The sequence below is a fragment of the Cydia pomonella genome, unplaced genomic scaffold (assembly GCF_033807575.1).
Source record: "Cydia pomonella isolate Wapato2018A unplaced genomic scaffold, ilCydPomo1 PGA_scaffold_173, whole genome shotgun sequence".
Lineage (NCBI taxonomy): Eukaryota > Metazoa > Arthropoda > Insecta > Lepidoptera > Tortricidae > Cydia > Cydia pomonella.
The window spans coordinates 386308-414098 of NW_026907815.1; the positions used below are offsets into that span (position 1 = coordinate 386308).

The 27791-nt window shown below is 37.9% G+C and overlaps 1 protein-coding gene across 1 annotated transcript in view; it reads right to left on the bottom strand.

The window, feature by feature from the left end:
- LOC133533516 (inactive dipeptidyl peptidase 10-like) overlaps nt 1-27791 on the bottom strand; it is a 75660-nt gene that overhangs the window by 6786 nt on the left and 41083 nt on the right. The window contains exons 3-12 of the mRNA XM_061872498.1: nt 26547-26641; nt 13355-13482; nt 13076-13239; nt 7609-7826; nt 7084-7186; nt 6283-6404; nt 2756-3006; nt 1503-1665; nt 773-922; nt 51-191 (exon numbers count right to left, since the gene is read on the bottom strand). Coding sequence (XP_061728482.1) covers nt 51-191; nt 773-922; nt 1503-1665; nt 2756-3006; nt 6283-6404; nt 7084-7186; nt 7609-7826; nt 13076-13239; nt 13355-13482; nt 26547-26641 — 1535 coding nt within the window. The remainder of the gene's footprint in view (nt 1-50; nt 192-772; nt 923-1502; nt 1666-2755; nt 3007-6282; nt 6405-7083; nt 7187-7608; nt 7827-13075; nt 13240-13354; nt 13483-26546; nt 26642-27791) is intronic.

Sequence of the window (27791 nt, forward strand, 5' to 3'; positions counted from 1 at the left end):
CCTGTAAATGAAGTGAGATCATTAATATCATATATTAGAACAGTACCAACCTCAACCCTAAAGACCTTGGCCTGTGGCACGGCCAGCGCGGCAAACTTCTGCCGCAGCGTAGCCCCGTCCCACAACACCGCGCGACGCTCTCCGTTCGATGCGCAGAGGAAGATGGTGGGCGGCCCGGGACCCAGGCACTCCTAAAATAGATTACACGAAGAGTTCAATACAAATACATGGCTTAACTGGATGGCTTCTTGTGAGTCATTGTTTTAACAGTATTTTGACACAAATTTAGACTCAGTGATCAGGTCTGTTTGAGAAAGTTTGCTCACCTGGACATAGTAAGAGAAGTTTCTGCTAAAAATGACAAACCAAATAGTTCAGAAGCTCATACAGGAACAAACTAAATATACTTATTTTTGCCAGTTATCACAAAAGGAAAACCTCACGAAAAAAACCGGACTTATCCGATAAGGTCTTGTTTCTCCTCTATTGGAAAGATTGCTGTCGCTTTCATAAAACACAGTGCCTAAGATGAGCAAGTGAAAATCTCAATCAACGGAGCCCCGTCCCACAACACCGCGCGACGCTCTCCGTTCGACGCGCAGAGGAAGATGGTGGGCGGCCCGGGACCCAGGCACTCCTAAAATAGATTACGCGAAGAGTTCAATACAAATATATGGCTTAACTGGATGGCGTCTTGTGAGTCATTGTTTTAACAGTATTTAGACACAAATTAAGACTCAGTGATCAGGTCTGTTTGAGAAAGTTTGCTCACCTGGACATAGTAAGAGAAGTTTCTGCTAAAAATGACTCGATTGTAAAGACACTCGGAGGGCAACGAGTCGTTCTCCTCGGACACGTGTGGCAGCACTGTTGATGTCGGCCACGCCGGCAGCGGCGACGTCGAGTTCTCCGGCTCCTGTAACTAAATATTATAAAACATTATTACAAGTATACTATTCTCAACTATATTTGGATTTGTAAATAAGCTGCCAAACGTTGCTGCTGAATACATAATCACCTGCATAAAAATAGAAAGCTAACACGTGTTTTATCTTTCAGCTATGGTTTGTAAGTTGTTGTTCATCCTAAAACACCCCGGAGGTGCATAGGACCGCCATAAGATCCTTCCACGCCTTTCTATCTTGAGCAACCGTCTTGGCCTCGTTCCAGCTTAGTCCTACGGCACGCAGCTCGTTCTCTACACTCTGCCTCCAGGTATGTGCGGAGCGTTTGGGCACTCTCTTTCTGCCTTGAAGACGCCACTCAAACGCGATACTGATGCTGTTCGCAGCTCCTTTTCGAAGGGTGTGTCCGACCCATCTCCATTTTCGCAGCGCTACTTCTCGGTCGAAGGTTGTCGGCACATATTCTAGAAATCGCTGGTGCTGCTGCCGATCACTGAGCGTACTCACGTGGTCTCCTCATTGAAGGGTGGTGGAGGGGTAGTCGTTCGGCGGTAGAGGGGTTAAGTCCGGACAAGTGAGCGAGTGAGGCGTACATACCGGGGGTTCCTCACTGGTGGGTGGTGGCGGCTCGTCAGGCGGTAGAGGGGCTGAGTCCGGACACGTGAGGCAGTGAGGCGCCGGCCAAGTGGCGTCATCGGGTATTCGCACGCGGTACAGATGTCGCTCGCCTGCCTTTTCTGGTGCGGTGCCAATTAAGTAACTGGAACAAATAAGAGTAGGCTGGATAAATAGAATTAGGCAAGAGCAAAACGAAACGCAGTAGCGCACAGTTTTCGAACTGGTTAGACTAGACTGAACACTCAAGTCTGTTTGCTCCGATTATAGGCTGCATACCCACATTAGGGCCATTGCGTAATAACAGCTGATGGTGGCCAATAATATTTTCATCTCTCCTATTCGGAAAGTTCATCTTTCATAGGCTGATAATCGGGTAGAAAATTGCATTTCCCACTTTAGGGTGAAAAGTAATTTTTTTTTATTTGTACTTCGAGCAACGGCTAACAGCCATATATGCCATATTATTCATTTAAAAGCTCTCATATTAGCTTTCTCATTTTTCGACCCGTATTATCGAAATTAAATGTTAATTGCATTGCATTATTAAAAACTAAACTACTAGTATTTCATAAGTATTTAAATGTATGAAACAAACATAAATATTTGTTAATAAATCAATATAAATGACGATGAATGTTTAAAATATTATCATTACATTACATTAATTAATTCATTCAGTTTCACTTTTTTTAAGGCGCGCATACATTAAGGCCGTTTCAGGCGGATCCTAATTAAAGATCGGATTGTCTATGGTTTTAGATTTTTTTTCCGATCAAAATGGAAAAGGCGCCAATTCCAGTCATAACCTACATTTCTTGTGTTTGACTTTCCTCATAGTCGAAATGAAAAGTAGAGTGTATAACTCGGGTAAAAGTAACCATCTCACCCTCGAGCGATAGATGAAATGTATTTCTAAAATATCTCGGCTGATATGGGTCACTTTCCACCCTTGGTTAACAATCTACTATTGCTTACAGTAGCTTTCAAATGCAAAAAGCATCAAGCGTGTCTTTAAAGGTATATGTGACGTTTTCTATGAAAAGGGACATTATTGTGGATAGCGCTTCCACCATTATAAACGATGCCCTGATACTAATACAACGCCACGGGATGCAGTGCGGCGTAAGCACCATTGACTATGAGGTCCCTTTTTATAAGTAATGCCACATATAGGATGGGTCTGTTAAAGTATAATGTCAAGCAAAGCAATGTCTCATTAACAAGATACTTACAGTAGCTTCCTGCCCTCGTCCCATCCCATCAACTGCGTGACCTCAAACGGTCCCTGCGTGACGCTAGTCTTCCCGTCCGGGCCGACCCGCACGGCGTGTCGCCACGCCCCGCCGCGGTCGGCGACGGGCGCGCTGGTGAAGAGCGCCGTGCGCCCGCCGAGCAGCGCCGAACCGCCGCACCAGCCGCAGTCCGGCTCTGGCTCAGCGCCGAGGCCGGACCAGCGGGAGCCGTCGGACTCGTCACGGATTATCTGTAAAGTATCATCATATTAACGTTTGATTGTCAAGTCATTATCATCATTGACAAACGAGCCCTAAACGCTAAAAACAACTATAGTAAAGCCCGATGAACTTTCCGGCTCGGGCTGGTAAGTGAAAAAAAGTTCACGTGATTTTAACTATGCACGGCCATTAACAACGTTTTTGCGACACACGCACGAGAAGCAATATTTTTGTATTGTTTTTATTCAAAAGGTTCAATATTTTAGTGAGAGTCAGAATGGCGGGTATAACGCCTGCAACATTGTAATAGCAAGCAAAATATAAAATGAGTAAAACTTGGAAAGCACAAATAAAATGACTCATATTATAATTGAATATGAAGGTACAAAAATATTATATAAATTTATCAATAACCACGGGAACATAGAGTAATAAAGTACACCCGCCATTCTGTCTGTCAGGATGGCGGGTGACCTGTTTTTTGGTGATAACTTTAAGTACCGTGAGGTACAATTTTTTTTAAAGGAGGTACTAAATAGTACAAATTAGGTACAAAAACATGGTATGGTTTTCATTTAATTTTATTTAGGTACACCCGCCATTCTGACTCTCACCCATTCTGACTGTCAGGATGGCGGGTGACCTGTTTTTTGATCATAACTTTACGTACCGTGAGGTACAATTTTTTTTAAACGAGGTACTAAATAGTACAAATTAGGTACAAAAATATGGTATGCTTTTCATTTGATTTTATTTAGGTACACCCGCCATTCTGACTCTCACTTATTTTATGTCTGGTGTCAATGTGTCTGCCTGTGCCAGTATATTGTGAGAATTTATTAAATATCTTTGCATTATAATTAAATATTTATATTATGATGTCCTGGAATAAGTCTAAAAACTTGGCCACTTTAGGATCAAAACCCCCTTTGAAAGGTAACCAAAACAAGTACATTATTATGATATCTTTCGAATATATATATCTGAGAAGAACTTGCATAATGCTAAACAGCAATTATGGGTACACTTAACCTTTTGACCGCCTAAGACGTCATATGACGCGCGCGGCCACAGCCCAATATCAACCTTCATGCGTACCGACAAGGTTCACGATTACGCGCCGCGTGCGATAGGCGTGGCGTTCAAAAGGTTAAGTAAAGGCATGGCTCTCCTTATCTACTTATAAAATCTCCGCAACATCCAGCCACAAAAACGTGGCGTCCTGTGACAAAACTGCCATCATTAATCTTGCTAGATGGCTGATGTGGAAATTATAATTCAGTCGTCAGCCGCGAGCGTAATCAGCAAGAAACGCTGGCTCATCATTATTCTTCATTGTCTGAGGGTTTTTCGTTAGAGCTCTTGCAAAAAAATGGTTAGTGATTCTTGAAGTGTAATTGAGGGTGAAGATACAGGCGTGAGTTATTGTGCGGCTATTGGAAAACGTTGTCACCTATTAAGGTCAGTCGTTCATTCTAGAGACAGAGGCTGCGATATACTCGTCAACAAGCTGGATTCGAATTTGCAATATACCGGGTGAGTCCTCAGTGAGGTGAGTAACATGAGCAATAAACTAAACTGTACACTGTAGGTACTCCTCAAACTGACCAACATTAGATCAGCGACTTTTAAAAATAACTTGTGTTTTGATTTTTAGTACACTTCATAGTTTATTCTAAGGCCTTAAGCACACGGCGCGTAAGCGTAAGAAATGCGTAAGCGTATCGTAATACGCGCGTAGAACGAGACCACTACGAACCCGTACAACTTCAAACAAGTCCGCACAGGAAGCGTCGTCGTAGCGTAGCGTATGAGATTTCTGTCGTTATTACAACAGGCGTAGCGTAATACACGCGTAAAAAACAAAACTTCTGTCATAATCAAACAATTTTTTTTCATCTGACGAGAAAGTATGATCGTAGATACATCCGCCGAAGACATCTGACGCCAGCGACTACATGATTTCAACTAATGAGATTTCACTTATAAAACGATTACTTTTACGCGACGCTTGGTGCCCAGAACTCTACGCGTCACGTACTCATAATGTTTTTACGATACGCTTACGCGACGCTTACGCTTACGCTCCGTGTGCTGAGGGCATAAGACGAAATGTATTGCGGATTTTGTTATGTTTAAAGCGTGATAAGCGACGTCACTTCGTGTCGTTGCAATGATGATAACGTACATTGAAGACCATTTTTTTAATACTACGTCGGTGGCAAACAAACATACGGCCCGCCTGATGGTAAGCAGTATCCGTAGCCTATGTACGCTTGCAACTCCTGAGGAGTTACATGCGCGTTGCCGACCCTAACCCCCTCCCGCTCCTCGTTGAGCTCCCATAGTTGCTTTGTATGAAAAATAGGAAAATTTCATGTAAAAAAAAAGTTAAACAAAAGTTTTATTGCTTGAGGTGTAACATTCGATGTATGTTTTAATTATTTGTTCATGTTACAGGGCCCTCCGGTATAAAATTCCGCATTCGGAGATTTGCCATCTCATTTCAGATTAAAAACAAGTATATCAGCTAATTAGACCCATGTTAATATGTTATTTACCCTTAATAACCTCAGGTCGTCAGGATGTGATTATAGTTGGTCGGGTTACTCGGACCCAATTTCTACATGTACGTGAAAGGCCACTTTAAATGTAATTTGGCGCCACGCACCGTCCGGCAGCCACGCGCTGTTTTCGTAATTGCAAAATAATTCAACCGTCGCGTGTAACAATAGTATTAAATAAATGTGGCTTGTTTGTGTGCGTTTACTTTGTTAACAAGATTGTATTACACCGTGTAAAATGTGGCTTATCGTTATCTAAAACAATCTTCAGAACTTTTATCACTGTTGTAATTAAGCAACCGCAATAACTCGCTATGCTCTATAGCCGATTCACTGAGAGTTTCCTAAATACACCTTTGTTAACTTCGTTAATTTCAAGGGTTCATTCATGAGCTTAAATTAATTCGATTTCTCAATCTGATCAATAGTTTAATTTTACCTGATAAGGCCCTTACGAGCGTGTACAGGGCCTGTTTACATATTGATTAGTTTTTAGTACGAGTTCATACGTTTGCTATTAAACTTGGACTACCGATGTTCGAAATGATATTGATATGTCATAATTTTCAATTCTTTTGATTGAGTTAAATACAATGTCTGTGTCACAACAACGTTATATGCACGCAAAATTCTATAATCAACTATGCCATTCAGTTTACGGAAATATACTTAGCCATACGTCAAAGTTAACGAAATTCGATAAATACACCGTTAAAAGTGCGGTGTTCACCCGAGACTTACGTCCTGGCAGTTGTAGTTGGTGGCGCTGCACACGCTGATGATGGAGACATTCTGCGCGCGGTTGAGCAGCAGTACCGCCAGCTGCCGTTCCGACGTCCACGCCGTCCAGCGGACGTACCAGTCTGTTAATCAACCCCACAATTCAAAATCTGCGAAATACATTATGTTTTGCTATCTCTATTAATGTGCCGTTAGCATCAAAAATAGCGGATCAAGCTACATATTAAAAAAAAATACGGGAGCGTCGTGGGACTCTAGGTTGGAGCGAAATATATTATTATTGTTAAACGTAGTTCAATATTGATGAACAAAAATAAAAAAAAAACTTAATCGACAAAATAATAACTATCGAACCTGCTCACAAATCAGTTCAGAAATGCGACTCACGGGCAGGGACAACAACTAAATATTAGAAAACATTTTTGTACAAGTTGAAACTGATACGCTTAGTTGCTTAGTCAATCAAAAATATGAAAATCAAGTGCAAAAAAAAAACAAAAATGAAATATCTGCATTCACGCCCAAGGATCGAATCCGGATCGTCGCTCGCTGCTACCACTTGTTTCTAAACGACTTTTTGCCAACTGCGCCACTATAGGATAGGGACCGTGCGCGTTGGAGGGTCTGCCATCTTGTGGCCTGAATCGGAACCATAAACATGCACATGTACACATCACGTGTTTTCTTGTGCAGCGGTGTGGGGAGCATGCGTCAAAAACGGTACGCGTCACTGCGATTCCGTATCGTGACCGTTTTTTAAGCTGCGGTCTGGTCGCACCTTAAATCAAAGTAAGGATATACCTTTGTCAATTTGCGGAGTGAACTGTATCGCGTGCGGGAAGAGGAACTTGGGTGTCTTCAAACTGACCACGTATACCGTCGCCACTGGATTGTTTGTGTTCACCTGTAATTTAACGTTCAGTTAAACTTAAGGTTTGATAATTTGATTGCTTCCGTGGGGATTTTATATGAAACCTTTGAGAGAAAGAGTAGAATAATTAATTGGTTGTGAATTATCAGCCCGACAGACGGAGTGCTCTATATAAATACAGTATCGGAAGCGGGAATTCTCGGTTCTTGCCAAACAAACTCAGAAGCATTCCCTAGCCCGACATCACGAACATCGCTAGGATAGTATGGGGCTTTGGTAGATAAGCGATTTTGGAAACTTGGTCTTAATGTCTACCTGTTGCTCCACCCCGTACTGAGACCAGTATATATATTTAATATATAAATCTTTATGTACTTGAAACCTAATACAGAATGTATACCAGTGAACAGTTATGACGTAAAATAGGGTTTTGAAACTTGGTCTTACCAACCTACCTTAGGGTACCTCAGCGTCCTAATAGCCGGGTAGGCCGGAGGCTCCTGTTCTTCCAACCCATACCAAGGATACTGATGCTGGTGGACCAGCGAGCAGTTGTAGCTGACGTAGAGCAGCGTCTGCGCGTCGGGGCTGAACCAGAGCGCGCGCTCCAGCCGCAGGACCTGCGTCTCGTACAGAAAATCCGGGACGCCATTGAAGATCACTCCAGGAACACCTGGAATCAGAATCTTATTTTCAACAAGCTTTCTTGCTCGGAATCTTAGACTTCGTATTCTTGCTGACTTACTTCTAACCCCGATATACTGAGGGGTGTAAAAGACCAGTGCTGGGGAAATCAAATTATGTGGTATTGTATAGTTATTTTAAAGCGAATAAGTGGTACTAAGACAATCTAAGATTAACTCGACGATAAAAGGCTCATTTAGACGGCGCGCGAACTCGCATGCGACTTTAGTTACATTGCAGATTATTGATGTTACATCCAATCATCCGACCGATCAAATGCCGCAATGTAATGAAACCCGCTTGCGAGTTCTCGCACCGTCTAAATAAGCCTTTTATTGTCGAGTCTTATTTGTCTTTAAAATAATAACAATTATAACGAAGGGCACACGACAACCGGTGCTCGAAAACCCACTACGTGAAGTGGTGTTCGTTTATCACCTAATAGGTACGTAAATCATTTTATTTAATTCCAAACGAAATGTTGATTTCGTAGTTGGCGCTAATGTATCTTTAGACTTCAAATCTTATAGCCCTACCGTATAAGTAAGATTCTAAAAGATTACTATTCCGTTTCAATCCGCAAAGTTTCCGCTTATCGCCTATTTGGCACCTTTATTCGTTTCGCAAACGCCGCAGACTCCAGACGAAGCCAGTTTCCCTTACATAATACAATTCCCGGGCCACAGGCTTTATAGAAATTCAGAAGTGGGTCACCGCGTAATCACGTCTCCGCTGATAGTTTCTGTTTAAGGCTTGACGACGCACGAATGCACCCGATGTGGTATTTTGCATAATCTCGGAATAGGCAGTTTTCCACTTCCAGTAAATCATTTAAAAACTAAAACCCTGCTTTCTGTTCAAAGCTTGTGTCTTTAAAGTAGGGTTACATTTGAGTAACCTTGAAATGTGAATGTTAATGCGGTGCAATATTTTAGGCACCACTACCACTGAAATCACTGAACGTAAAATATTGATTGCACAGTTCATTGGACTCATTCACTCTGGCTCTCAATATACTTTTACATATATAACATTGCGAATGAAATTCTGAATAATTTGTGTAAATATACAGTACTTCAAATACAGATTCATCCCATCTATTAAGTATATTGAAAGCCCGATGGATATCGCCTATCGCAGATATATGTCGGTTTATCGTGTTCTTTGATGTCAAGCACTCCGGATGATAACGTTGATATTGATGTATTGTTGTTTACTCCGAGATTTCTCCTAGAAATGGGATACCCGGCAAGCTTTACTTAAGGCTGGGAAACGTGAAAAGAAGAGATTTAAACTTAGCAAGTAGTACTGTAACCAATTTGAGGTATACACGGTGTTTTTAGGGTTCCGTTCCAAAACGGTGCAAAAGGAACCCTTATGGTGCGACTCTGTTCGTCCGTCCGTCCGTCTGTCACATTGCTAAATATATCGAGAAGTACTCAAGCTATCGATTTGAAATTTGGAATAGTAATGAATAACGCTAACCCAAACATATTGGAAGTGTATTTTTTTTTATTTGTATTAATTATGGAAAATTCCCAATATAAAGAGAGGGCAAAATTTCAAAGTCTAGTTACTAGGTCAAGTGGGGTATCATTTGAAAGAGCTTTAATTGAACATTACAAAACAATTTTTTTTTCATAGTGAAAAAAATTGACTTATGAAGGAAAATGTGAAAAAAATACCATTCCCCCTTATCTCCGAAGTTTACGAATGAAAAATTATGAATTTTTTTATATAATAATAACATTTTCATAAAGATTACAGGAACATAAAATCAGACCTCTATCTTGATAACTTTTTTTTTAGTTAATTAAAAACATGTTGTAATTTAATTTGCAATTCAATCCCGTTTACGGGTGCTTATTATAGTTGAAATTCCTATGAAATTACACTAAAGGCACCAATATTTCAAATAAAATAAAAATTATTGAAATCGGTTCACATGATAAAGAATTATCCCTGAAAAACTAACATACATACAAATCGCACAAATTAGTTATCCAATTCGCCCATAGATGGCGCTGTACACAATTATACTAATAGTATACTTCTGGTCAAAAATCTTTCATGAGAAAATTGAAAGTTTGTACGGAACCCTCGGTGTGCGAGGTAAACGAGCTCGCACTTCATCGGTTTTTTTAAACTCCTTTAATTTTAAGGGTGCTTTTCTGAGCTTAAATAAAGTTACTTTCTCAAAGATAGCGGTACTCTAATTAACCCGATTTCATCCGCATACTATATTGCAAATAAATAATGTCAGATTTCTGATTTCACAATCATATATATACAAACATTAGACTTATCAATATTCTTAGCTATATGGTTGTATACATATTTAAACTAATATACATATCGTTTATCACTGTGGATAAAGTAAAACGACCTCTTGCACTTGACAGAGTGTGATGGATAATGTATCCACAATCTTTAAGAAAATCGAAAAGCTTTTAATCCACTAAATTTTAAAGCACCACTTAAGCGAAGCGGAGTTTTGTAAAAAAACAAATTGTAAAAGCACTTTAAACGGCTTTAAGAGGAAAGTGGAGCTCCCGTGCGAAATCACCTTTTTATATAAACGTAGCCTCATTTTCCTCCCTAGATAATAATAATAATAATAATACCGCAGGGCAGCTTGTGGCGAGCTGTTGGGGAGTAACGACCCCACGGACCCGAGTACTCCCGAGAGTCGGTCAGGGTCTCCGTCTCCGGCGTGTCTTCGTCGGTCGGAGTGGACCCCAAGAGGACCCGCAGGACTCTCAGCTCTGGCTTGCCTTCATTGGCCGTCCAGAGAGGAGTCGTTAGAGCTAAATGCTCCAGGGGTGGAAGTGAAAACTTGCATAAGACGCGAGTTGGCACGACGGCATTTTCAGGGGCCCATCTAGTGGGCGGCGAGTCACCGCCTGCCTCGATAACTAGTGAAAACATTGTTATGGCAGGTGTCCGGATGTCTTTGCAATAACCCAGTCTCATTGTCCTCCCAAACTTCAATCCATAGACCGTTATACTGTTCACTTTACTACAATAGTCCCAATGCCTGTTGCGACCGGTTCATGGGTGTCTATTGTTGCGCCTGTGAACGGGTTCCAGCAGGCGTTCTACATGACATTAAAGCTCTCCAAGAGGCCTCTACGTGTTGGATCTATATCCCCACGCAAGCCTATCAAAAGACCGGGATTTATAGGCCCGTGAAATCCAAGGAGATATAATAATAATAATAAAATTCTTTATTGCACACTACATAAAAAACAGATACAGAAATTGATAAAATATACACATAAGATAAGATATTAACATTAATGAAAATATATTGACACAAATAGTTGTATATGAACCACAGCTAATGCCCCTACGTCGATTTTTAGGGTTCCGTACCTCGAAAGGAAAAAAACGGAACCCTTATGGAATCACTTTGTTATCCGTCCATCTGTCTGTCTGTTTGTCAAGACTCTTTTTTTCAGGAACGCGTGGAAGTATCAAGCTGCAATACTCATGTCTGCTGTCCCTTGGAGCTGTGAAAAAATCAAACTTCTAAGCCAACGCAATAAAAAGATACAGCTGTTTATGCCGCGAATTTCCGCAATTTTCGACACTCGCAAGAGAATCAAAACCTAGTAGGGTACTTACCGTGAACTCAGTATCTTGAAATTTGGTACGAAGCAATGTCTTATAGCACAGATAAAGGGAAAATTGCGAAAACATAATTTTTTGTACGGAACCCTCAGTGTGCGAGTCCGACTCGCACTTGGCCGGTTTTTTAAATTATTATAAAAGTTAGGAGCATTTTAAAATCTGTATGAAATCTGTTTTTCGCTCCTAATTTCTACAATAATCAAAAAATCTAAAAATGATATACATCAAATTATGTAAAAATATTTTCCATAATGTCAATATACTGAGAGGAAAATGGGGAGTACGTTTGTAAGGAGAAGCGGCCGTCCGGTTTCCTCTTAAGGTCAGCTACTAAGTGTCTCGCTAAAAGCTTTCTGTGGACATGACAAATACCGCGTCAGTCAGAGCACCGCTCAGTGCCAGAGATGCGCAAAGTGCATTAGTGTACACTGAGTACACTACACACTGCATTAGGTACGCGTGCTCGAGTTCACAAACATCTTTAGAATCTAACGTCCCAAAAATATATTTACACGCCTCTAAGACACTGAAAATAAGGTGTAAATATTATTTTTTACTCGTCAATTGTAATGGTTGAATTAAAATTTCGTGTACCAAACTATAATTGCGTAATTGTCGTATATCGGCTTCCAACTTAACTCTAATATTTATTTCGATACGCTGTAGTCAACTATAAAAAAATGGCCAATCACGTGCCACCGCGCTCCCATAGAAAAGACTAAACGGTGGCATCTTTTGCGCTACATTTTTGTCTACTGAGATAATTACCAATTTTCATTGATTATTTAGGTTTTATATGTAGTTAAAAAAGTAATAATTTTAGGTAACTCGAAGAAAAAGTATTGTATACAATAGTGATATAATCAAGTTTTTCAATCTTGCATCTTACTTGTGAAACTCAGCAAGCCTCGTTGCCTAAACACGGTACTCGACTGAAAAGCTCTCTATTATATAACGATTGTATAAAATACGATACCACTGAATAGGTACTGCGGTACTTACGTTGGGTACAGGGTTGACGGGATGTTCTGTGCCTGTTTCTCGACAGCTTGTAGCTTGACAAACCCTTGGAATCTTCTTAAATCATTTTATTGCAAAGACACTTGCTTGTGTTACAATGCTTAGCGGTAAAACTGGTACCTAAGTGTATATTATTAAGTATTTCCTTACTAGCGAATTCAAGGCTCAACGAGGGGTGGGGGAGGGGTTTAGGGTCGGCAACGCGCATGTTGGAGTCCCCTGGAGTTGCTGGCGTACATAGGCTACGGAGATTGCTTACCATCAGGCGAGCCGTATGCTTGTTTGCCACCGTCATAGTATTAAAAAAAGGCACTAAACACGCAAGCCGGACTAGCGGGCCTATTTTTGAATTTCGATCGCTCGATTTCGTGTTTTCCCTTTATTAGTATCTCCACTAATAGGCATTAAAATTCTACTAATAAAATTGAATCAATACCACCAGATACCCAACTTCTTAATCAGAATCTGTCGTATTTCAAAAATAGCATTTCCCCGTCTCCCACAGATTTTCGAGTGACAAAATCGAGCGCTCAAAATTCTAAAATCAGCCCCTGTATGTGGATCTTAATATAAAACTCTACTGACCATTATTGGTAATCCGGCACACCAGTGTTTTGAGCACTCTGGGCTTGTAGTAGATGTCGTTGTCATGCACGAAGACCAGGCTAGATCCAGTAGGGGACCATTCCGCGTACTGCAGGAGCGGCGCTGTTCGGTCATCTTCGACAGGCGATATAGGAATCTTATTCCTGTCAATAAAACAAATGAAGGGCTTGTACACTTGAGCAAACTAGACGATTGGATATTGATGGTGTTTTGTAGCGTTTAGCTCTCTCTACAACAGTGTCTTGCTTGAGACGTTACCTGTTAATGACGTCATAGACGTGGTATCTGGCGAGCCTGGCATGCCGCCAGCCCGGCCTCACGTCAGATACTAGCAGCACGAACTTGAGATCCGCCGACACTTGGAAGTCTACGGCATTTAGCTCTCTCTGCAACAAAACAAGTTATTGTTACTGTGGAATCACTTTTATTGTACTCTTTGTCAGTTGCGTGTCTATCGAGTACATATCGAGTACAACCTCTCGATTTGTTTGTGTTTTTCCATCAAGGAGTTCCGCTTGCTACCTTCCGACTACATCATCAGATAAGGGGCCTGTTTCTAACAAAAGCTGTCAAAATGTGACATTCGTTTGTATTACAAATTACAAGCTTTTGAGAAACAAGCCCCAGCTCGATGTAATATTTTATTGTCACCGTAATTAGTCCAATTGGTTCAAAAAAAAATTTCCATTTTTTCCTTTAATATAAAATTTAGAGCATCGCTCGCAGATGCGTGTTAAAAAAATTGTTTAGGAAGTGGTTCATATTTAAGTTAAATTAAAAGTTTTAAAACAAACAAAATTAAATATAGGTGAACACGGTAAAGCTAAACAAAAGTGTGTAAAAAGTATTAAAGATAGTTTATTTTTCAATTAGGCATATGCAATGCGCTTATGAACGTCAAATAAATCGTCAACAACGGCCAATTATTTACGGATAAACCTTGCCGGTATAGACCCATTAGTGGTTTGTAAAACTAAGTGAGAGAACGAATATAAATACATAAATAGCTGTCAGCATAATAAATAGCTGTTATTTGAAAGTTGAAACCAACTTAAGTTGTTACCATTGACAACTACTCGTAAGACTTAAGGATTTTCAATCGGACCGTCAAAGCGAACATTTAAAAAAAGCTTTCTCATCTAAGCGCTCTGAATCCTAAAAACCCTTTGATCGTCGGTCAATCAAGCTAGGGAAAACAAACCGAACGAACAGTCCTCCAAATAGTTCTCGAGGGATAAAAGAAAACGCAGAGAATAGTCTCATCCTGTGCAATAAAAGAATTGCGCCTATTGAATATTTGAGGCACTTTGAAAAGGGTGAGTTCAAAGGTAGACAGATTGTATAATGGCTTCATTCAAATGTAGATTGGACGGATGTCTAAGAAATATGTTTAATAGTTGAATGATAAAAATGCCAAGAGTAAGAATGATAGACAACGATATACATAATATATAAATACTTAAATACATAGAAAATACACATGACTCAGGAACAAATATCTGTGTTCACCACACAAATTAATGCCCTTACCAGGAAACCCGGAATCATGGCTTCATAGGCAGGGTCACTACCCACTAGGCCAGACTGGTCGTCAATCCGAAAGGCAATTCAAGTCGCAATTTGGCAAAATTTACTTTCATACATAATTCAGGTATCCGTAAAACATGCTCCAGTTAAAAGCGAAATTTAGTAGCTCCGTCAGAAGCAAATATTCTGATATAATTGACATAAAAGGTAATACCTCGCTATGGTCATATCTGCCGTCGCGTCGTAGGCTTCGCGCGGCGGTCATTATTTCTCATGCTCTGAAAGTGGGTCTTACTTGTTTTATGAAGTATGCAGAAAGTAATAGCTTATTACTTTATATTGGCATATTACTTTCCAAGTACGTTTCTTTTTTTTTACGATAAGCAATTAAAATTTGTTTCTAAATGGATCTGTTGTACAATTTCCATTCTGATATTTAACTTCCCATTGCATGCATACACAACGATACTTTTACCTAAATACTTAATTGAATGTCAACACCCAATGTCCTTGAAATTGATGTTACTTAAACAGTTTTTTAAGAAAGACTATTTGTTTTAGTCAAGTAAGAAAAATATATGTTCATATTAATTATATTTCAAAGACCGTGGTTGTACTCGATACACGATTGAACGAAATCGGCTCGATAGAAAATAATTGCAAAGATTGGTCTTAAAATCACAATTAAACGGTTTTATGTCTTTATTGTTTTGACTTATGGGTCTGCAATTAAAATCACAATTTCAAAACATTTATATCTAAACCGTGGTTGAGTAAAATATTACACTAATAATCCACTTTTTTTTATTTAAATATTTTTCTTATTATTCCCTTGCCCAGGCCCAGTAACATGCGACAGTGCTATCTTATCTACTCCGATACAAATAGACAGTGTGCGCGCTTTTCTTACTTGACTAAAACAAATAGTCTTTCTTAAAAAACTGTTTAAGTAACATCAATTTCAAGGACATTGGGTATTGACAGCCTCTTAAACGCAGCGTTAATTTCGATGTGTAATTAATATAAGACCTTATTCCATGTTTCGTACGTTCCCAATCCCCACGGACTGGATATCGCCCCGGATGTTAAATTTCCATACTTATCGAACAACGCATTTGTTTACGAAATACGTAACTTTTTCTAGTTGCGGCTGACTTTGCGGATTTCTCATGAGAATGTTTTCCGATTTGTCTTGAAACTTTTTTGTTTGAAAAAAAAAATCTAATAAAAACTATTTTACTGTTCGTTTGAAATATAAATAACTATGTACATACTTGGGTATTAAGTTGATGTCAAAGCGACAACAAAGTACAAACAATGTACAAAGTTTATACAAGAATTTGAGATAGGTCATGCGAATTGACGCGTGGCACCATTTTACAGCAACATGAGGAACACAACTTTGTATAGAAATTGCCAGGACTTATCGCTACTTTTCTTTAAATTCCACTAAATATTTTAGATGTTTAGAAGTTTATGTTTCTGAACGCAACCATGTATATGACCGAATGATTTTATTCCTGTATCCATTCGTCGACTCACTCACTCTCTTCTTTCTCAACAACTCCACGGTTAACAACGCTCTGTAATTAATATCCGTTTTTTAGTGAAAATACACAGTTTTCATCGATAAAAAGTGACTTTTAATTATCCATCAACAGTTTATGTATGTCATTGGTCATTGTGCTCATATTTGAACGATGTTCTGTTTCAATATTGCCATTGGATCAAACGAAGTAAATGAATGCAAGAAGATGCTATTGTTTCTGAACTCGGTCAGTGCGGAAGATGGAGTGTCTTATTTTCACAATTCGTTCAGCTTTCATTCGAGATTCAACTTAAACAACATGAGACAGCAATTTAAAAATAATAATATATGGAGTACACATTTCTTTTTCAAAATTTTTAATATCACTAAAACTTATAAAACAGTCCCCGTCGTGTTTGTCTGCCTGTATGTCTAAACTCAAAAACTACTGGACTTGAGGAAGGTTTAAGTGTATAATTTGTAAATCCGTGCGAACCCGGGGCGGGCCCCTAGTAGTGTAATAATTATTGGTATCAAAGACGATCATAGCTGGTCAAGTTACAAAATTTTGTGTACATAGACTTACCTATTCCGATTAATATTATAAAAAACTCTATCTGTCAGTCGGTCTGTCTATCTATTACCTTTTACGATTAAACTGCTGCAATGACATTTGGCATGGAGACAGTTAAGTTCCAAGAGTATCCTATGGAGGACCTAGGATAGTTTTTCTTACAAATTATCACTCTATACAGGCAAAGTCGCGGATAGAAGTAGATCATAAATAGGTAATAAAGAATTGGGAAAAAAGGAAAATATGGACTATCCATATTTCAAGCGTCGATAACATGCAACGCAGAAAATACAGCAAAAATACGAGCGCCCTTCACGTCAAGCCGTCGAAAAAAGCCCAATAATTCACCAACAAACAATAACTTCTCCATTTTATACATTTCTGACAGCATGTCAGCGCGTTATAAAAACTTCTACTCCAAGTACGCCAATCTACCCTCAGTATTCCGGCAATAGGGTCCAATTTCCCTGAAAGAGATTTGCTTGGCACCGGCTGCCGGCGATTTGCCTTGTTTTTACCGTTTTTTCCTGAAGCCTTGCTTCGGGATATAAATTTAATGCACGAAACATTCAGTTAAGTTGCGATATTTAAAGGTAAGTTGGTGTTGGACCCTTGGAGCAATAAAAAGGTTTGCAAGTAACATGAAAATCTGGGTGGTTAGTACCGTTTAGTCGTGTGATTGTGTCACAAAGCGAATAAGTGTCCAAATTTCATGTTAGGTTAAATAGGTTCCAAGTTGTGAAGGGGTCAAAAGTAGCTCGAAATGGTTCGTGTAATATTACACACGGTTGCGTCGCCAGCTCCTTTTTCTTTGAACTTGGCTGGACACGCTAGTCTAGATATGTATCAACTCATTTATTACCGCCTATCGAACAACTTGATTCCTGACTCACTGTAACTCACTGTGTTCCTGACATGGTTTATGTCACATTTAACGATTGGTAATTGTCATTACATTGATTAAAAAATAACATAAAAAAAAGAAAAAAACCGACTTATTAAACGAATATATTACGTGTGAAGGCATACTTTTATATGCGCCAGCAACTGATTTCGCGGCAAGCTGCGGCTGTAGCACGGCATTTTTATCACTTGTCACTTTCAAACTTACATACTTGTTAGAACGAGACAGGCATAGTGACAAGTGATAAAAATACGACCGTGCTAGCAGCTGGTAATACGAAAAAAATCCGTTTCGTAGTGAAAAAATAATGTTATCTGCTATGTCGTAATGGTAGCGCACAGATGTATTCATATTGGATCGTCATACGATCGCAAAACGCACTGTGAGTCGCGATATAATAACGCGATAAAATAAGGTCGTATAATAACAATATCATAGTGAAATTTTACTTAAAATATTCAAGTGGGCCGCAGCAAAATTCAATGTTGATGGTTCCTCAAAATGTTACCCAAATTTTGTTATTATAAATCCTACCATGAGCTGATTACTTCACCAGCTTCAACTTAAAGTCACGTGCCTATATTTACGTGCACCCGCTGTGACGCCGATCTAAACAATTTGCGACTAAATTTAACAAACGCCCCGGGATTTGCTAAAATCAGCCTCATGGCCATAATAAGAACTAGGCAAATGTACAAACTGCATTAAAGCTGAATTGTTCTGATAATTGTTATTTGTTTTACAAGGGGGCAAAGTTGTTGTTTAACCGCTCGTGCTAATATTGATACCCGAGCGAGCCAAAGATTCCAAAATTGAACCACGAGCGTAGCGGTTTCAATGCACGAGGGTTAAACAAACTTTGCCTCCTAGTGAAACACAAAAATTTTCACCACACCAATATGAGGAAACTACTAACTATGAAATACCAAAAAAATTAAATGAAATCAAATCATTCAAAATCATCATTTAAAAGTGAATTCTTCTAGCTAACATAAGGAAAAAACTCAAAATTTGCATCTGATTACTTTGCCCCACATGTGGATAAAATGCAACTTTCTCATTCGTTTTTGAACAATCAAGAGCCTTTACCGGTTGGTGTGGTGAAAATATATGTTTTCTACTCGTCGACTGTAATGGTTGAATTAAGATTTGGGTACTTTTCATGTAGCCCATACATGGGCTCCCAACTCAACTATAAAATTTATTTCGATACACAACTCTAAAAAATTACCAACCACGTGCCGCCGCGCTCCCATAGAACGGGAGACAGGCGGGCGGGGGCTCGCGCGTTTATGTGTTTTGTTTACCATATTTTTGTCTACTTAGATACTTACCAATTTTCAATACTTCTTTAGGTGTCATAGTTAAAAAAATATATTTTAGATGAAATAATGAAATAATTTATTAATGCATGTGGAGAATGGGTTACATATATTAGCTAAAATTGCTACTCTAGTAGTTTCACCAAACTCTACCTTTTCAGGCGTACATACATTTCGACACACACACACAATCACATTATATAACATCGATTTGACATAATTTAACTTAATTCTACAACTAACATAAATAAATTAAATTATATTAAAATTAAATTAACATGTCATACATTTTGAAATTATTAAACATTAAGTATCATTTAGAAAGTCTTTTATACTATAATAACATTTTTGTATTAGCCATTGTTTAATTAAATTCTTAAATATGTCCGGTAACTTATTATAAATGGCAATACACATACAGTACGCATTTTTAGAGGAAAGTGCTAGCTTGACCGCGGGCTTATATAGTTTGTGCTTATATTGCTCCCGGACTTGACGGGGTCGTAGCTGTTGTATTTCCATAAACTGGGTTTTATACTTGTGCACGAATAGTGAAGCCTCCAAAATGTACAGACAAGGGAAGGTGAGAATACCATTATCAATATAAATTGGACGACATGAGTCCAATTGCTCCATCCCAAATTGCTCTAATGCAGCGTTTTTGCACAAGGAATACCTGGTCTCTCTCTGTACTATTTCCCCATAAAACTACACCGTAGATGACTCGTACATAACCTATTTTATACAATAGTGAAATAATAAATCATTTCAATCTCACTTAGGCAACCGTACCTCACTTAGGCAACTCAGCAAGCTTCGTTGCCTAAACACGGTACTCGACTGAAAAGCTCTCTATTATATGATGATTGTATAAAATACAACTAGTTTCCGAGTGAATTTATGGCATTTGTCATTGTTAATACGATATCCCACGCAATGTGCATCATTTTAAACTGGTCCCTGTTACCGACTTTAACCATTTTTTCACGGTTAATTCACTTTTATGATTTCTTCACCGTGTTTTGCTGTACTACGGAAAAATAGGTTTAAGTCGTTTTTGGGCTAATTACGACTGTCGTGAGAGGCGATATGGTCATAAATCCAAATTATTACATGAAATAGTTTATAACTTATATTGACGAATTCCGATACAAAGGCAGGTGTAAGGCGATCCCGTGAGGCGTTTTCACAAATCTATCCATTTTCCCGCGTTATTTGCGCTATAAATCCAGATACGTTTGTTGGTGTTAGGAAAACGATCCAAAGCCGACCATCACACCGTTTAGTAATTAAATTAAGAAGTGGATGTACCTGAATAATTATATTATTAGAGCCAATTTATAATAAGATACCAAAACATGTAAAAGAATCTAACACAATGAGCATTTTTAAAACGAATCTACAAACTTATATTGTAAATAACATCCCTATAATCCAAACCTAAATGCGGCCCTGGCCAGTTACCGCTGACCACTACTTAGTGCAGTTGTGCGGCGCGGCGGTGCGTATTTAAACTTACTTCTACCCACTATACTGCCACTTAACACAATTGTTATTATTATGTTATTGTTACCTAACTTAAGACTTAAATATACTTAGAGTAATAAAATTAATTTTGTAAATTTGTAAATACAACCAAATTGTCGCTCACGGGCGCAAACTAACAAATTAGCATAGAATTCATTAGTGCATGTATGTATCTCATTATGTGAAATGTATATTTCTTTTGAGATCAATAAAATTCTTTAACCACAATTTTATTCCACAAGTTTAGTATTCCAGCATTTGTCAATTTGTCATTTAAATAGTAACCCCGAACGTAATATTATCTTTTTCAAAATTGCGCTTCCTCCATGTCACTAGGATTATGGAAAAATGTAAACAAATAACCATGTGTATCGGTAATTCGATCGATGAGAAGCAAAAATTACCTTTGAAATTATATCATTGGTCGAACGAATAGAAGTCGGTTTTTAGGACTGATTTGGTATTTTTTACACCAGATTTTTTACACCAATGTGCGAAAAGTTTTCGTGTCTCATTCAATTTAATACATCTTTAGAATGTAATTGAATAGAAATATTTTTATTCGTAAACACAAACGAGAGAATTAGCGTAAAAGAAAGGATAAAATGCCACGAAATTTAAGAATACAAGATTTTGAATCCCAAATATTTTTGAGATTTCATGCGTCTCCGGTGTGAATGTCAGCCTTCGCATTATTCGTAAGATAAAAGTTCCGTTCAATGCTAAGCCGATACCATTCGTTCAGGAATGATCTTATTGGATGTTTACTACCGATCGAATGGGTTCTCAGCGGCCCACGTGAATATCAATAAGGTCTAGACGATTATATTCTGTAAGGTCTTTAAAGGTGTGTGTGGTTAGTATATATTAAAACATTTCTACTTCGTTTTGGTATTGGTAGGAAAAAGTTTAATATTTGTAGGCAAAAATGGTATTTACATAAAAAAAAACGCTTTTAAGGTGCGTATCTGGGTATCGACCTCCAATTTTATTTTAGGGTTCCATTGTTAACTAGGAACCCTTATAGTTTCGCCACTGCCTGTCTGTCCGTCTGTTCGTCCGCGGCTTATTTCACTGACTCTTAATGATCCAAAGCTGCAATTTGGCATAAGTGTAAATTAACCACGCCGATAAAGTGATAAAAATAAAATCTAAAAAAAGTACCTAAAGTAAAGTGGGGAATTTTTTTTAACCGTATGCTGTGGGTAGTCGTTGCATACCTAGGTCTTTTAAAACAAACAGGCACTATATGACCCTTTCTTTGATAAAGTGGATATGATGTAGAAAAAATAAATCATGGAGTCAAACCAAGATAACTTGGCAGCAATTTTGATAGCCCAGACGGTGCACGGGTTATTTTAAACGTCAAACTTCTATGAAATTATAACGTTTACTTAACACTTGCACCGTCTGGCCTATCAAAATCGCTTCCAACCTATCTTGGTCCAACTCTAACTAATTATTCACCTGGGATCCCATAATTGGGTACTTGACACATGTTGAATATTATAACAAAATTTAGTTAAATGGATAGAAAATGAGCCATCCATTATAAAAAAGTGGAATTAAAAAAATTATATTGAGATTATAAAAAAAATCAAGGCTCCGAAATCACAAAAAAAAAAAAATTTTGTCTTTCAAAAATAGAAAAGAAAATGGTACCATGCAATTCCTTACATTTTATTAAAAAATAAATTTATGACAACTATACACATAAACGCAATATTTCAGGGTCAAAATGGCAATTTCCTTGATCTTCCATACATTTAGGACAGACTTACATGATGTGACGTCACATTACCTTAAAATTTTGTTAGAGGCGTTTCAATCGTCGAGTGCGAGCGTCAGACTTTAACTCTCATTTCTGATCTTTGTGTTGCTTAAATGCCACGAGTCCTATATAGACATTTGATCCTCAGGAAAATCAAGATCATTTGACATTATTTACAAAAAACAGCAGCCAATTAATCAAACCAATATATTAATACAGGCAAAAGACTTGTCGTAAGATTATAAGTTGTTGTTGTTCCAATCTCTTTATACAATACAGACATCATAAAACATTCTAATAACATTAGTAAACTCTTTATTCTACAAAAAAAATAAACTAACTTATCTATTAAATAAAACTAAATTAAAACTAATACTAAATAAAATTAAAATATGTCTAAAAAATTTGGCCCCTTTGGCATGGTGCCGAGGATGCTGGCAGCATTTCCCCGCTGTATAGCGATGCTAATACGTTGTGCGAGAAAGCTGCCAGCTCTTCGGTCACCTGTGAAGTCGACCAGCCTTTTAGATAGTTCTTTAAAAAGTTGTAGAGCATTCTAATAATACCGCTTCAACATTTTAAATATCCCTCTGAAATGTTCTGCTCTTACAAGTATTGTTGTTATGTATTTTCGGCCCTTGATCATTCTATTTTTCTTCTTCACCGGCCCCAAAAATGGACAAGGCTTTTCAATTTCGCTCCGACAATTTACCGATGTCTAGCGTTTGTATGAGGACTATATTATTAAATCACTCTTTTACAGATCGTATAATATTTATTATTTATTATTGTATAATGTCGTATAATATTTATTTATTTATTTATTTATATGTTAACGGTACCAAACATGGGACAAATAAGAGAAAATTTGGTATATTTATGATATTTCACCGACATCTGTAAAATTTCTACCGCTTTATGCTTTACAAGTTGAATGTCCAATTCGTCTTTTATGTTTTCTATGTATTTAATGAAAGCTACTGCAATTGGTTTCAATATTATTAACCAATTAAAACGATGGTTTTTTGCACCAGTTATGGAATGTACGGCGCCATTAATTTTCAAACAAACAAATATCAAAGAAAAAATGAACTTAAGCAGCTCTTTGGTTCTTGTTTATGGGAAAATGTTGCCAGCGATTAAAAACTGATGGTAAATAGATTTACAGGATTTGTCTATACTATCCCATTACTGGTGCCTGTTCCATTATAGGGTTGTTAATATATCTACGCAAAATTACTTGACTTGGATGGGTGATTAGAAAAAAAACTTAAAAATATAGTCCATTGAATAAAAAGTTCTAGAGTGCGTGAGTTAGTAACGTAAGATGTTTCTTCGGAAACATGTCAAGAGTCCCTAGGTAATAAACATACTAAAACCCCGGGACACTAGGAGGAGCCCCGGAGTGGGGGGAGGGGGGGAAAGGGTCCATTTTTTAATTTTTCGTTTAAATCTCAAAAACGGTACATGTTAGAGAAAAACTTTCAAGGAAAAGTTGAAAGGCCATAAAATTATCTACAAGTTGTACCTAAATCATTTTTTTCTATTCCCAGCCGTTTCTGAGTTACACGCAGTAAAAAATGATTTTGGCTCAAACAATTTCCCCATACTACATACCCATGTTTATCACATCAATCGATCAAAAAATATTTCTTTCTTCCAAAAAACTCAAATGTGCAACTTGTGACCGGTACTGATAGATTGCTCTTAATTAGGTCTATAATTGGTAAAATAAAAACATTCCTCCATGGAAGCCTTTAGGAGGAATCGATTGTCAAAATATTATATTAGGGTAGTTTGAGTTACTGAACTTGATCTTTTTATTTTTTTCTTCCAAAAAACTCAAAAGTGCAACTTGTGACCGGTACAGATAGATTGCTCATAATTAGATCTATCATTGATAAAAATACCAGATTCCACCACGGAGGCGTTTACGGGGAATTGAATTTTATTAGGGTAGTTACGATACTTGAACTTTTTATTTTTTTTCTTCCAAAAAGCTCAAAAGTGCAACTTGTGACCGGTACTGATAGACTGCTCTTAATTAGGTCTATCATTGGTAAAAAAAACACATTCCTCCATGGAAGCCTTTAGGAGGAATCGATTGTCAAAATATTATATTAGGGTAGTTACGCAACTTGACCTTTTTATTTTTTTTCTTCCAAATAGCTCAAAAGTGCAACTTGTGACCGGTACCGATAGATTGCTCATAATTAGGTCTATCATTGATAAAAAAACCAGATTCCACCATGGAGGCGTTTAGGACGAATTGAATTTTATTAGGGTAGTTACGATACTTGAACTTTTTTTTTTTTTCCTCTAGTGCCTCTCATATGACATCAATGTCCCAACATTATCCGTTGTTCGGATTTTTTCGTCATCATCATCATCATTATCATCGTCATTTATTACAATCCACAACAAAAACGGAAAAAAAACGGTCGTCTGGGGGCACCCTAAGTTGGTAAAATAAAAAGTTTTCCAATTTTTCACCTTTCATGGGATGTAGCTCGAAAACGGCTGGGAATAGAAAAAAATGATTTAGGTACAACTTGTAGATAATTTTATGGCCTTTCAACTTTTCCTTGAAAGTTTTTCTCTAACATGTACCGTTTTTGAGATTTAAGCGAAAAATAAAAAAATGGACCCTTTCCCCCCCTCCCCCCACTCCGGGGCTCCTACTAGTGTCCCGGGGTTTTAGTATGCTTATTACCTAGGGACTCTTGACATGTTTCCGAAGAAACATCTTACGTTACTAAGTCACGCACTCTAGACCCCCCTTGGAGGGACTCATTCAATGGACTAATAGCGATTCTAAGGACTTGTATCACAATATCCAAGTAAAGTCCTGAATAAGCTATTTTCCACCTATCTGACGAATAAGGTTATCGTTGACGTTTCACTATCTTCAAATAAGCTTAACTGGTAGATAAATACCTTTAAAACTTAGTAGATAAAGGTAGTTTTATCTGGCAGTTAATTTATTGTTAATTAGCTATCCAGTACTTTGCTTGGGCACCGTGGAACAGGCCCTAAGTATTCAAGTGTGCATACAATGTCTGGCGATGGACATATTTCGCACTATTTTCTAGTAGTAAAATATCTTAATGCTTGAAAAGATGAATTCTACAAAAATAATAAAATTGCAACTCAAACCTTATAACAATTCGCATAAAAAGTTCTGTTTTACACAAAGGGTATCTGATTAGGCGACTTATCTTTTACTGTATTACAAGATAAATTAAGGCTGATTATGCAAACATCGAGCAATCCCTCGGTACCGAAATGGACCACCATTATACTCTAATTTACTTCTGATGGATCGTGCTGGCAAACTTTCTAATTCCCCCGCTTTCGACGTGATTTTCGAGGTTTTTGGGAACAAATCAGATAAGTTTTATTCAATTGAATAAAAACGCGTAATGTTTCTGTACCGGGATAAATATAACAAAAAAATAACGGCCAAGAGTATGTCGGGCCATGCTAAGTGTAGGGTTATTAGTCCGTCACAATAGACTACCTAAAACGGGGGATATTAGTGGGTATTTCACATATCTTTTGGCCCCATGGTTCAAAATTTAAGAACATTTTTTTTTGTGTGATTATTTCCGAAAATATTATATTTAAGTATTATAAAATGGTTGTTGAAGACCCCTATTCATTTTAAAAGACCTACCCAACGACATCCCACAACATAGGGTTGGAGCGAAAAAAAAATGTTCATACCCAATTTAATTGTCGGTGAGGTACCTTAAAAAATAATTTGTTTGGTTTTTATTTAACCACTTTATCGTATTTATTGATTTTTATATCAAATTGCAACGTTCTAGACGAACTAATGACCACGGAGCAAAGCCTCGGACAGGTAGACTGACAGACGGACATGGCGAATCTATAAGGGTTCCTAGTTGACTTCCCCATTCCCTTTAATGGAAACTTTGAGAAATGAAAAAATCCAATTCCAAAGATTGCGTTTAGACCAAATCCTTCCTAATATCATTACTTCCCTACTTAATATTATAAATACAAAAGTAACTTTGCTTGTATTTCTGTTGCCTTTTAAAATCGCAGGTTGGTTTAAATAAAATTTGGTACAGGTATAGATAGAGTCCTTGAAATTGATATGATAAGATAGTTAGACGGGAACAATACCTACTCAAAGAAGGTAAAGAGTAAGGTGAAGATTACTATGGATGTAAGATAAGGAAGTATTAATTGTAAGCAGTAAAAATCGCAGGTAGAAACCAGTTAACTATTAAGTAAATATCATTTCGCTTGGTCAATGACGATTACTTACAAAAGTGGAGTTGTTCATAAGCAGCCTCGTGGTGAAGTTGCGTACGTTGAACAGCGTGAGTCCGCCCCAGCGGTCGCGGAACACCAGCTCCTCATCTGGAACAAACAAACATAGACCTTATGGTGTAAATGAATAAAGGTGTCAAAGCAATATCAGCTGGCCAGGACGCGTGGCCACGGTGAAAATCGCTCCTTATATAGAGGGTAGGACTTTATATATTATATTACATACAGTCCTAACGTTAAAATGTATCTAAATTAGATGATGTAACCGGAACTCAGGAAGTGAAATATATTGTAACGAAAAATGTAACAGTAGTATTTTTGAGTAGCGTTGATAATTAACTATTGCTACCCTGGCTAAGCTCATTAGTCAGCCTTTTCCAAATATGTAGACTTAAACTAATATGCAGTTTTGTTTACGTAAGTATCCTGAAAATCCCGTAACTCTCAAGTATTAGGTACGTTGCGTGTAAAATTATACAGAACCTTTATTCCAGGAAAATCTGCAAAATGATGGAGTGACCCTCGTAATACTTTGGGAGAGAGCGTGATGGATCGCTCACGGTTAATAATGCCCAACTTCCCATAGGCAACACCAAATAATACTTGCAAAATAATTATGGCAGATGCCCAAAGTTAGTGTAAGTTTTAGAACAGCTACCCCAATATTCGTAATTACATTCACAAAAGTTTTAATAAACATTCACAAATTAAATAAATCTAATAACTTACCCCCTTATTCATAAACGTCTACTAAAGTAAACAAGCCGCTAATAATCGTTTGTCCGTTTCCGACGTATGGGTATGATGGAAAGGGACAAACGATTATTAGCGGCTTGTCAACTTTAGTAGACGTTTATGAAGACGGGTAAATCTTGAATCCAAAAATGTTTTGTTTTCACACTGACAGATGAGTATCAGATCAGTATCATAGTATCACATTGGAATGATATTTAATAACTTCTTCGGTAGAGATTCGATTAAACTGTTAAACCGTAAACATCACAACTCATATCGTAGTTTCAAGACAAGTTTAATAATATATGATAAAATCTCAACTCTTGCGTAAGGTTGAGGGCTTTAGACGATTCACAAACTGTCATTCGGCGTTCCACACACTAATACCGCTTTATATTGCGGTATTGGCACCACAGCGAAATAAGTAAGTATCAGAAGTGCTCACTCCATACATCAGTTTTCTTACTAAAACGCGTATTATTTTCGTAGTCGACATCTAGCGTTA